This window comes from Nilaparvata lugens, chromosome X (genome assembly GCF_014356525.2).
Source record: "Nilaparvata lugens isolate BPH chromosome X, ASM1435652v1, whole genome shotgun sequence".
NCBI lineage: Eukaryota > Metazoa > Arthropoda > Insecta > Hemiptera > Delphacidae > Nilaparvata > Nilaparvata lugens.
In genome coordinates, this window is record NC_052518.1 from 14,453,283 (window position 1) to 14,466,793 (window position 13,511).

General features: G+C 33.1%; 1 protein-coding gene and 1 long non-coding RNA gene across 4 annotated transcripts; both read right to left on the reverse strand.

Annotated features, from left to right (window-relative positions):
* Positions 1-787: 787 nt before the first annotated feature.
* On the reverse strand, positions 788-11,711 carry LOC120354790. Of its 3 annotated transcripts, none has more exons than XR_005573180.1 (4): positions 11,576-11,711; positions 7,686-7,757; positions 5,915-5,994; positions 788-4,769 (listed from the first exon to the last, which is right to left on the reverse strand). It is a non-coding gene; the product is annotated as an uncharacterized LOC120354790 (long non-coding RNA). The 3 variants fall into 3 exon arrangements; XR_005573179.1 differs by lacking the exon at positions 11,576-11,711 and adding an exon at positions 11,116-11,342 and having other exon boundaries at positions 788-4,791; XR_005573178.1 differs by lacking the exon at positions 11,576-11,711 and adding an exon at positions 11,116-11,341.
* On the reverse strand, positions 9,661-11,075 carry LOC120354788. Its single transcript, XM_039442483.1, has 2 exons — positions 10,023-11,075; positions 9,661-9,687 (listed from the first exon to the last, which is right to left on the reverse strand). Exons 1-2 carry the CDS (start codon positions 10,969-10,971, stop codon positions 9,683-9,685), a joined length of 954 nt encoding a protein of 317 aa, XP_039298417.1. The 5' UTR covers positions 10,972-11,075; the 3' UTR covers positions 9,661-9,682.
* Positions 11,712-13,511: the final 1,800 nt, after the last annotated feature.

A 13,511-nucleotide genomic window follows, 5' to 3' on the forward strand; every position in this document is an offset into this window, starting at 1 on the left:
TTATGTGGGGAGCTGGAACAGGATGGTCTGCGGTAAGCCTATTTTGGTATTTTCCAGTCACATATGTCCTATGGCCTGATATTCTGGGGCCGTGCCTCGCACGCAAAAGATATTTTCATTATTCAAAAGAGGGATATCAGAGTCATTGCACAAAATCGATATCGAGAACATTGTAGAGACATTTTCATTAATCTGCGAATATTAACGTTCTATTCGTTATACATAATGCAATGCCTATTATATTTGTAAATTAATCCAGGTAAAATGAAGTTGAGAAGCACAACACATTCGCATAACACTAGATCTAGTCATTTGATTAATGTTAACAGAAGGAGATTGCATAAAACAGATCAAAGTCCATTAAATGCTGCAATTGAATTGATGAACAGACTTCCAATTGAGGTGAGACAACTCTGTAACAGAAGGTTCAAACAGAGTCTAGAGATATTCTACTTGAGTAACCCTTTTTATTCAGTTAAAGAATTTCTTGACAAAAACTATGTGTAGGGGATTTTAAAATCTAAGACCCAGAGCATTATAGCTATAAAGCTATGTAAATTTGGCTTAATAGTAATATATGGTATATAGTAGTGATATGGTTTGTAGTATTTATTATATGACAGGCCTATATGTTAAGGTGTGACATCATGTTGGGGCTCTATTACTGAAATTCATCATTGGGCTTGAGGGAGCACACCTGAATAAATTAACCGATCCTTTATGTGAAGAAAATTAAACCAATCTTAGGATATATCATTCTATAACTCACTGCATAATGATGCATATGTGAGTCATACCAGTAAGAGCATGTATATATGTATTAGGTGACCGTATTCTTGCTTTATTCTTGTTTGTGTATATCTGTAGAGATCTCTTTTCCATTATAGTTCACTTCAAAGCTGGTAGATGGCGTCAGAATTATAACAAACAAGATTCCATATGACATGCCATCGTCACAGAAAGTTCTACCAACAGGCCACTTTGAACTATTTTTTTCATTTATTCTGATTAAAAATAGAGAAAAAATACACATAAGCTCTCATAATATTCAATCACCATGGAAAAATCATTCTATTATGATTTATATCGAAATATTTTCTTGCTGTACAAAAATCAGTTTGACTCATATTTGCACCATCATGCATTCTGGTATGTTCACCTCCCGGCCTTTGCAGGTTATGTTTACAGTACGACTCCAGAGGTGTTGTGTGTTGTTTTTTCGTGAAAAAGTTCTGATTTCAACAATAATTATTGGAATGAAAAATAGAGTGACGTATAAAGTTAGTAGGCTAGTGTAAAAATATTTTTTCAGCAGTTTGGATGAAATTCAGCAGTTTCTTATTTTTATAAAAGACATTGACAAATTGAGTGATGAACAAATTTTGGATGCATTGTTTGAAGATTGTGAGGGACATGAGCTCTCATTTACTATTCCTGATGGGAGCGACTTGGAGTCATCGGATGAAGAAGACAGCACTCAGGAAGGTCAAATAATTTCCCAATCTAAGTTGAGGAGTAAAACTGTTGAAGCTGAGAATGAAGGTGAATCTACTCATCAGGAGAATCTTCAGGAATCAACCCCTCAACCTGGCCCATCGCATCAACAAGGTAGGAGCACACAGAGAAGGGCTGTCATTTGGAAAAAAAAGAATTTAGATCACCAGATGTACAATTTACTGGAGAAAAACCTCTCCCTGAAGAAGTGAAGCAGCTAGAGACTCCATACCAATTTTTCAATTACTTTTTCAATGAAGAACTATTGATGAAAATTTGTGAACAGACTCTAATATATAGTGTTCAAAAAGACCCTGCTCGACCTTTTGAAATTCAGCCAACTCTCTTGAGAAAGTATTTAGGGATTTTGATCTTCATGTCAATTGTAAGAATGAACAACCTTAGGAGTTACTGGAGCAGAACTATTATAGTTATGAATGTGATGGGAGTGAATAGATTTGAAGAAATAAAAAAATACATGCATTTCAATGACAATTCAATGGCTCTACCTGTGCATGACCCCAACCACGATAGGCTTCATAAAATTAGGCAAGTGGTTGAACATTTACGGAAAAAATTTGAAAGTGTTCCCAAAGAAGAGAATCTCTCGGTTGACGAGCAAATCTGTGCTACAAAAGTGAGACATTTTATGAAACAATACAACCCCATGAAGCCACACAAGTGGGGCTTCAAAGTTTTCGTGCTCAGTGGGATTTCGGGGTTTGCCTACAATTTTGAATTTTATACAGGCCAAGAGAATATTGTTCTACCTGGTGAGCCAGACATTGGAGCCTCAGCCAATGTTGTGGTCAGACTGGCACGGTCTGTGCCAAGAAATGAACATTTCAAAATATATTTTGACAATTGGTATTCAACCCTGCCGTTGTTGGTTTATTTAGAGAAAGAAAGAATTCATTCAATAGGGACAATCCGCCTAAATAGATTTCCAGGGATCACAATTCCCAGTAGAAAAGGATCTGAAAAGTTATGAGTGTGTGGCAACTGTCGATGATGTGGATGTTGTTGTGGTGTCATGGAATGACAACAAAAATGTTCTTCTGGCTTCAACATTTATAGGAGAGCAGCCTCTGGGCAAATGTAAGAGATATGTTGCATCAAAAAATAAAAAAATTGAAATACCACGCCCTGCAATTGTCCAGGAGTATGTAAAGTTCATGGGTGGTGTTGATCTCCTGGACAGCCTCATTGGTCAACACAAAATATCTGTCAGGTCTAAGAAATGGTATTTTCGAATCTTCTACCACCACCTAATTGACCTGACTGTCGTGAACTCATGGCTGCTGCTCAAGAGGGTTCATGGCAACAAGATGACACTGGGCCAATTTCGGGAGGAGTTGTCAATAACACTATGCGGAATTGGAGAGAAGGAGCAAGCAAAAAGAGGAAGGCCGAGTACCGCCAGCAAGCTAGAGGAAGAATTTCAGGAGAAGAGAAGAGGTCCTGCAGTTGCCCCGCCACCGAAGGATGTTAGGCTGGATGGAGTTGGTCACACTCAAAGCTGGGGGACAAGATTGAGGTGCAAGCTTCCAAGTTGCAGTAGCTATTCATCAATAACTTGTGATAAGTGTGGACTAAATCTTTGCTTCAATAAAGATAGGAATTGCTTTAAAGAATTCCATAGAAATTGATGGAAAGCAGTGAATTTCAATTTATGAAAAACAGTAAATTTCAATTTATGAAAAACAGTAAATTTCAATGTATATGTAGGGTACTTAGATTACTATTTTTAGTGATAGTTGGTTTTTTCTATTAATTTGTTTTTGCATATAGGTTTTTCTATTCTTATTTTTTTGGTCTTTCTATTATTATTATTTTTTGCATATAGGTTTGAAATTTTTTTTTTTTTTTGCATATAGGTTAGAAATAAATATTTTTTTTGCATATAGGTTTGAAATTTATTTTTTAAGAATATATTGAGTATGATTTTTTCATGAATTATTACGATTTTTTATGAAACCAATAGTACTTCTATATCATGGAATAGGCTACATGCTGTACTCTGAACATATATGAAATCTGGTATGTCAATGCATGATGATGCATATATGCATCATACCCCTTTCTACTCCACCCTGAATGTTAAAACAGTTTTAGAATTTTTTCAGTATTTTTCCCAGTATCAGTGAGTCTTAATACACGAATTAAATTTATTTCCAAACAAATTCTGAAAATCTTGCAGTGAAGGGTTTTAATATATGGTATATAGTAGTGATATGGTTTGTAGTATTTATTATATGAGAGGCCTATATGTTAAGGTGTGACATCATGTTGGGGCTCTATTACTGAAATTCATCATTGGGCTTGAGGGAGCACACCTGAATAAATTAACCGATCCTTTATGTGAAGAAAATAAAACCAATCTTAGGATATATCATTCTATGACTCACTGCCAATAACACACAAGGTTTTCTTCTATTGCCAGTGCAGTTACAACACTATAATTATTGTACTTTCAGTTACGACAGTATGCAAAATTAGAGTGAGCAAAGACAGTGCCCACTACATGTTAAAGAACTGCTAATATATTCCTAAACACTACAAAATAAAATCATATTCCAGTGTTTTGCTATTGTTTATTCTATCATTAACATTCCGGTAATCGCGTTCTTTAGAATAACATGAAAGATCACATCTTGTACTTTTTAAGCAGTCATTTTTATTATTAAAAATATATTTGTTATCAAAATTATTTTAATGGCAATTTATGAAATAAGTTCCATTTGATACTCATTTTTGAAAGTTATCATTCCAAATGGTTCCAGAATCTCTTTTCCAGTTGGTATGATCCTGTTGGTATACAACGAACAGTCGCGTGTTGTACTTTTTAGAACAGTCTGTAATTAAGATGATAAATCAATTTTTTTAATAAATGTATCATTTATTAATTTAAATTGCCTTCAATTGTGAATGGGAGAGATGCAGTTGAAGGCATAGATGATAGCCGAGATCCCGCAAAGTGAAAATACGCTTTTAAAATAAGAAATTGATTAACTGTTGCACTTTTTACAACAACGCGACTACCGGAAGGTTACTGAATGAACTCTTTGTAGCCTATATAACGAAATAAAAGATGAAATTATCTCAACTTAGTTCGGGATACGCGGTTGGCACCTTGTAGCGGCAGTCGAGGAGTCCAGTCGATACAGTATCAAAGAGACGAGATTGCACTAGGTGGGTGCGCAGAAGAACTGCGCACTAGTGGCTGTTGGCGCGAATCGAGTCCTCCTGCTGTGCATGTCCAGTCAGCTTGTTGCCTGCAGCACCAACCACATTCATCTCAAACACAAATAGAAAAGTAATTTAGCAATATTTTAACCATAATAAAACAATAAATTTAACACTTTTATCAGAGATATTGTGGAACTTCTCCATATTAAGATAAAGAAAGGAAAAAAAAGATGTTGTCGAATTCCACTATAACATTTTTATTCACCAAAACTAGTTTTCGTTGCCTATGGCAACATCTTCAGTGGCAACTGAAGCTGATATTTACAGGAAGCAGATGGGAAACATTACAGGTGTGGCAATATTTACAAAGGTTGGCTATTTGATAAAAATATAAACTAAGTACTATTACAGTATTAAAACATACAAACAAATAGTGAAAATATTTAATGGAATACATATGATTAATTAATATAAGGATGAGATATAATTTGTGTAATAACAATTTCCAAATGAAATGTTTGACATGGGAGGGGGGAGGGTGTTGTGATTTGGAGTTGGAAACGATCTGGCTTCAACCACGACTGCAGCTGGAGTGCCAGCCCCGGGAAAGAGTGCCTGGGTAGAGGGAGGGGGAAGAGTAGAGCTCTCAGCCAACCAACTCTTTTAGAAGGAGCGGCGAGGAGAGGTGGAAACACAATAACCAAACACAGGATTCCCCGGGAATCATTCCCGTTCAACTGGCAGAATCCACCGAGTGTATTATCAGTAATGGGAGAAATAGTATAATTTAGAATATTTAAATAAGAATGTTTTATTCAGATAGTAGATAATTATTGTTTGTTGGAATTCAATACTGTAATTCTAAAATCTTCCTATGTGAGAGTGTGGAGTTATTTCACTCCTATACGATATAGAATCCTAAAATCTATTTGAAACTGCCAAAGCAAACCCAAACTAAAGCTTAAATAACAAATTAACAATTCTCCACATTAAACAATATTTTTATACAATTTATTCACGGATATTAGAAGTTTGAAGATGGACCTCGACTGTTGTGACTCCTGGATTCAACTTTTTGAAAACTCCAACAAGATTAAATTTGTCGAAGTAATAAAGAACTTACATCTTTGTAAGTAATAGGACAAGGGTAGTCTATCTCATGTAGACCAACATCACAGACGAGAAAAAAGCAAACAGATCACAAAATAGGTAAATTTTATAAGATACTAACCTCTATTCAATTTAGATAACCAACTGGAGTAGTTATGACAAGCGTTAACGAATTTGTGACACGCACCATAACGTTGATATCTGGAAGATAAATTGTTTTTTTGTATTTTATGCAATTTCGGGTAGAAGAAAACAATATGTTTAATCAATCCATGATTGCATTTATTCACAGTATGAGTATAAAACAGATAATATACGTCATGAATTCAACATGAAACCATGCATATTGTACTCAATCTTTCATAGAAACGAAGAACTCCACTCAAAAAAATACTACATTATACATTCATGAGAACTCATATGAGAGAATAAAGATGACAAAATAAAGAAAAATTATACTAAGGAATAATTCGCCACATAAAATTCAAGATCATATTCACATAATAAATACAATATCAAACACAAGTACCTTACACCATCATGCTGATAATAAATTGATGAATTTCAAATTAAAATTAATATTTTTGATAATCCAATATCGTATTCCGTGTGGGGAAGCTTTTATAGTTGGATGTTCAATAAACTCTGTAGGGAAATTATTCATTATTATTTTTGGTGAAACATAAATGAGCTGCTTACGAATGACTGTCGGATTAGAATTATACTATTCATATTATTATATAATTTTTTTTTTTGTATAATTAAATATAAATTTCTCAAACTATGGTTGGAAACCATCATAAATAGCCGAGCTCGCGATAGAGTGGATCTACAATCGCAGACAAGACTAGAAATGACGTCACAAAACAAGTAAAAACAACATGAGACATAAACATACCTGAATATTTGAATAGAGCTAGATAGGTTGAAATTTAATAATTTACAACTGAATCAATAAATGCATATGTAATTAGAATGACATGTAATCTGGTCAAGAATTCAAGTTGGTGGTGCAACTAAAGCGATATTCACTTCAAATTTTAACGGTATCACTTTATCACTGTGACTGAGCTGATATCATAGAGAAACAATAGCGTAAGTAGATATCCCATGGTATAGGGCGTTTATGTCGCAGCTTTTACTGTTATCTCAAGCCGATTACTGTCGATTATTGTCGATTTTTACTGTTTTGACCGGGTAAGTATGAACGGCACAATATGAGAGACTACCAGCGTCATAAAGCTTCACAGGAAAGAGCTACGTGGACTATCAGCTTGAGATAACAGTAAAAGTTGCGACATAAACGCCCTATACCATGGGATATCTACTTACGCTATTGTTTCTCTATGCTGATATTCAGTCAGACCAACATATTATATTATATTGGACCAAGCATATTATAGCAGTCTAGTCCAGCATGCACACGACGGGACCTATTAATTTTCAATGATAGAGCTGTTAAAACAGTAAATTACTAATAATAAAACACTAGAATATTGTCTAAAAATATAATGAATTTATTAAAAAGTTATAAACATGTTTCAACACTTACGGTGTCATCTTCAGTGTTGAAACTATGACACCATAGGTGTTAGAACATCTTTGTAACTTATTAATAAATTCGTAATATTATTAGACAATATTCTAATGTTTTATTATTGATGAATATCACTATGTCTCTCCAAAAACAGTAAATTACTATTTTAATATTGGCATAAAATCACCAGACGCGAACGAACATAGGTTGAATGTAAGGTCAGCGTAGGTTGAATGGAAAGCAATAATGTTATTAAAAAGGAGTGCTAGAAGAGAAGTGAATCTGTAGAATAAAACAGTCTGGATATGACGGTATCCTGGGAATAAATGAGAAAATAACTTGAAACTTGACTTACTATTGACTATTGAAGGAGCAGAAGACGTTCAATCTTTGAGAGTTTTGCGGTGCAACTGGTGATACGACTAACCTGGGGAGGAGTTTAAATTTAAGAAAAGATAAGATATTTATTGATAATTGTTACAAGGCTGTCGCCTATGGTAACATTTACAAAAATTGACAATATACATCAATTGTTGAGATAAAGAGAGATAAAAGAACGAGCCTTGGAAATTTGTGCGTGCTCAGAACTAGTTGCTAGTCCGAGAATCTTTCAACTACTATAGTGAGGTCCACGTTATAATGGCATTGGAGAAAGATAAAACAACGTTGCCTATCCTCTGTCTTGTCAATGCCTCTTGTCCTCTTGTCTTGTATTGAGGGTAACTGATACTGGTTTATTGATGTAATATTAACTGTTCATTCTCGTTTAAAATAATCAATTATATTGTATCAAGCAAGAAATGATATTTTTTAATGATTTCATAATCAACATTGAATATTTTGTAAATTAATTATATTTCTACATTGTTAAAAAACGATCTGGGAACAGAGCAAAGCGAGAAAGAGATAGAGCTATCAGCTTTGTTGAATGATAGACAAGGATAGCAATACTGGATAGCTAATCAAGGATAGACAAGGATAGCTAATCAAACACTGCCATTATAACGTGGACCTCACTATAGATATGTACTCAATATTGGCTAATGACAAAGCCGCCGCAATGATGACTAATCACCTCAAATCCAGTACCTATATAGATATAATGTTGAAAATTGCTTCATTTCTGGTCTAAACTGATAAGATTATCAAAAAGATTCAAGATAGATTCAAGATTTCTTTATTGCAGAAAACATTTATACAAATGCATAGCATCGTCATAGATTAAACATGGTAAATAAAAGTATTTAGGCTACATTCAAAGAAATAAAAATACAAACACAAGCATACAAACATCAAACAAAATACCCTCAAATTAGAAACTCCTCTTTTCTATATGGACATATTTCTATTAACATCTTTTTCGTGGCTCTTTTGAAATTACCAACTTCTAGCTCTTTTAAATGTGCAGGAAGCTTATTATAAGCTCGTATACCGAACTCCTTAAAACAGTTCAATGTATTTGCATAATTGCACTGGTTCACTCTAAGCGATTCAGAATTTCTAGTGTAATGGTTGTGAACGTTGCTATTTACAGAAATACTTGCTAAATTAATTTTTACATACATAAGACATTCAAGAATGTAAATAGCTGGTACTGTCAAAATCTTGAATTTTTTAAATAAATCTACACAGTGAAAACGGCTATTCACATTAGCAATGACCCTTACTGCTCGTTTCTGTAACACAAATAGTTTATTTACATTCGTATCATTACCCCAGGCAACAACACCATAATACAAATGGGAATGAAGATAAGCAAAATACACTGAAATTAAAACACTCTTATCAACAATGAACTTTAATCTATTTAACATAAAAATTCCCTTCGACAGTTTGCCACATAATATTTTGATGTGTAAGCCCCATTTTAAATTGCTTTGAACTGTAATACCGAGAAACTTTGCATTGTCAGGTTGCAATCTAAATCCAAATTCCAAAAGTTGAGTTTTGTCCTTATTAAGACACAATGAATTAGAAGCTGTCCAATCTTCAATTATTTCATTAACCGTATGTAAGCTACCAGAAAGACCATTATTTTTTATTTGAACAGCTAAATCATCAGCAAACATAAATGGTTTTACATTTTTACAACTGATTGCTGCAGGAAGATCATTAACATATATAATGAAGAGGATAGGACCTAGTGTGGAACCCTGTGGAACGCCTGATAACACTTTTAAATAATTAGAAAAACAGCCATCATAAAAAACAGATTGGAATCTATCACTCAAGTAAGAGGCAATTAAATTGGTTGACATGTCATCAAAACCATAGAATTTGAGCTTTTGTAATAAGATGGGATGAGATATTGTATCAAACGCTCGGCTCATGTCATAGAAGCTGCCTAGTAGATTACACTTCTCATCAATAGAATAGATACAGTTTTCCATGAATTCAGATATAGCTGTATTTGTGCTTCTATTAGGTCTGAACCCAAATTGACTATCGGAGAACAGTGAGTTATTTTCAAAAAACTCAACAATCTGACAATACAAAATTACCTCAAAGATTTTAGAAATAACTGGAATGATAGAAATCGGTCTAAAATTATTATACTCACTTGCAGAACCTTTCTTGAAAAGAGGAATTATTTTGACAATTTTTAAGCAATTAGGAAAAACGCCATCAAGAATACAATCATTAAACAGAGAGCACAGAACTTCACAAATATGGGGAGAAGCCAGTTTCAACAAGTAAGAATTCAAGCAATACACATCAAGACAAGCACTATTCTTTAAGGATAGTATTACACTATGAACCTGCTCAACACTAGTAAGATGAAAAGAGAAAGAGGGTTTTGAAGAGTTTGGCATTGAATTTTTGTAATTGTCAAGATAATGAAAAACGTCATGGACAGGATCTGCTATTGAACGCAATTTTTCATCTATACTGTCAATAAAAAAATCATTGAAACCATCTGGTGTATGACTAGATATTTTATCACCTTTAGCTACTTCATTCCTATTCAAATTCTCTCTGACTATTGACCACAATTCCCTTGGCTTGTTTTTAGCACGCAAAATACGATTATTATTGTAATCGAGTTTAGTCTTTTTTACCATTTTTCTAAAAGATCTTTTCAACTGATTATACATGCTTTTATGAGTGGCAGAACCGGACATCTTATAGAGGTCGTACATAAGTAAACATTGCTCCTTAATATTTTTAATCTCCTCAGTGTACCAAAATAATTTTACTGGAGGACATCTGCCACTTTCAACACATATGATGGGAAGAGCTGCATCAGCAATACAAATAAATTTATTGAGAAAGTGGGAAAATTTATCCTCAATACTATTGATTGCATAAACATCTAACCAATTAGTTCTTGCAATTATTGATTGAAATTTAACAATATTAGTGTAATTAAGTGGTCTGATAATTCTTCTAGACTTATTATTACCTATTAAATATTTTGAAGCTGTAGGATCAGTCACATCAAGTTGGCAGCTAAGCACTAGAGCAAAATGATCCGAGACAATCATCGGCTCAACCTCTGCTGAGATAATTCTTTCAAAATGAATTGATGTAGCAATATTGTCAATACACGTCCCCTCACAATGAGTAGATTCACCTGGTCTAGTAACTTCATTGATTGTTAAATTGAGATTGAAACTTGACAGCAAATTTTTTAAGACCATACTGTAGTTAGACCTCCATAAATTGGAGGTATACAACTTCCATGAATTTATTCGTTAGCATTTTGATATCTCATCAAGTCAAAAACATCAAGTATCAAAAGTATAAATATCAATTAAGAATCAATTGAAATAGAAAATATTCACCTCCATTTGAAGTGTGGACAGGACGAATATTGCTGATCCCAGATGGTTTAATATGTTGAACAATATGTTGAAACTATCTTATTTAATTGTGTACTTGTACCTTTCAATCAGTGTTTCAAAAGTGAGCTTGAGGTGATTACATTTGTAACAAATGAATAACTCTTTTATATCATATTTTTATTTCATCAATATGGGCAAGCATATTTCTAGTATACAGTGCTGGAGGAATGGAGTGAATATGCTGCTATCGTGAATATTTAAGAGTAGACCAGTTTTACTAAAAAATAACTAATAATTATTTTTACTAATGCACTTCCACACATGGTTTCTCGTATAAATTGGAGGTATACAACTTCCATGCATTTATTCGTTAGCATTTTGATATCTCATCAAGTCAAAAACATCAAGTATCAAAAGTATAAATATCAATTAAGAATCAATTGAAATAGAAAATATTCACCTCCATTTGAAGTGTGGACAGGACGAATATTGCTGATCCCAGATGGTTTAATATGTTGAACAATATGTCCGTTCTCACAAGGTGGACAACTATCAGATGATAATATTGAAAAAACTTCAATAAACGGTATCATATACTGTAAAAAAGAACAAATACTTTACATACATTCATTCGCTACTGGAAAATTATAATTTATAGCAATAGCAATGCAATTAAATCGGGCCTGTCAGTTAATTATTCAACTATTGAGCTGAATTCCCAAACAACAGTATCAGTGTAAGTCTCCGGTACAGTGAAGATAGTATTCCCATGAGTTCTAATGGGACGGCCGAGCGAGTGTGAATACATCAATAAGAACTTATGAGAATAATATTCTCACTGTACAGGAGACCTCCACTAAAACTAGTATCAGGGAATCCGCCTTTATTGGGAACATATGACTTCTGAGATGGCGGTATATATTTCACCATCAAATGGATGTTTCCAATAAGGAAGACGATAAAGGTCATGGACCTTGGTTAATGAGATTTTATTTGCCAAATAATTTTACAGACATTTCTACAAACACAAAATAATAACAGTGATAAAGTTTACAAAAGTACATAGTTTAGAAGTATACAGTACAATAAAATTAACAAGATTATGATATTTGAGCAAGTGAAAAAATTTATTCTATTCTATTCTTATGTGATAATATTAAGCAAAGTAATAATAAAATTTTGGCTCTACTGGCAAAAGTAGTGAGTTTAATTAAAAAGTAATTATATAATATTATGTACATATACAAGAACTAAAGAGTACAAGTTTAAAGAGTTCAGTTTTTATTAAACAGAAGTAGAATAGAAATAGAAGAATAGAAAGATCATTGACAACAAAACAAACAAAGTAATCAATCAAGAAGTATTATCTTCGGTGATAAAACTCTTTGAAATTGTACTCAGTAATGCAGATGATACTATGATATTATAAGGAGCCTTTTTGAAGACAGACATTGCTTCAAATAAAAGATGTAAAGAATTATAAATAAATCATAAGCTAGCGTACTGTATACGGTATACAAAATGATTCCAAATCATGATGATAGTTTAATTGTTATATAAGATACAAAATGAAATGACAAAAAGGGGAAAGATTAGTGCCGGCTCGTGGGCAAACTTGAGGAGGACTCAATGAGTATTTTAATACAAACCCATATTCCCAAGAATATTAAGTTAATTTACTTTGTAAATTTGTTTGACTGAAAGCAGCAGTTTTCAAATAAGCTACCCTTTGAATAATATTAATTTTGGACTGGTCCTATTGAGTTTTGAATCAACAAATAACTCTATTTATATATTAAAAATCTACTACATGGTTATTCAACTTTCTGTTTTTGAAGAAATATAATAAATACTTTGAGATTTAAAAATAATTAGTAGATCCTACAAAATAAAGTGATAGCTACGAGAAGGGCTTCCAAGAACAGAGGTTTTATGCTGATACTGTAATATTCCAAAAAACGAGATACGTCTTGAAATGAATATACTAGTAGAATTATAATAAGGAATGCTTTGATTACAGTACCTTATCGTTTTTCAAATTACGAAGTCTATCCTTCTCTTCAGTTTCACTTATAAAATTATTTCACTTACATAGTGCGACATTCTAATAAAATCAGTATTAGGCTACTTGAGCAGTAGCAGAAGAGATCATAACAGATGAGAGTTTGTTTTCAAATCACATCTCTATGGTAATCACATAACCTGGAATATGCTGCACTATCCTTCTTGAAACTTTACAGATTAAGACTCAAAACTTACCAAACAAATTATAGTTGTAATTAAGCAAAATAATTATTAAATTATAGCATGAATACCAAGTTCATGTGTTTACATACTCAAATTAGCAGATGACAATCCGATTTCGTGCGGTCTAAGCTGACCACAGTCATACTAAC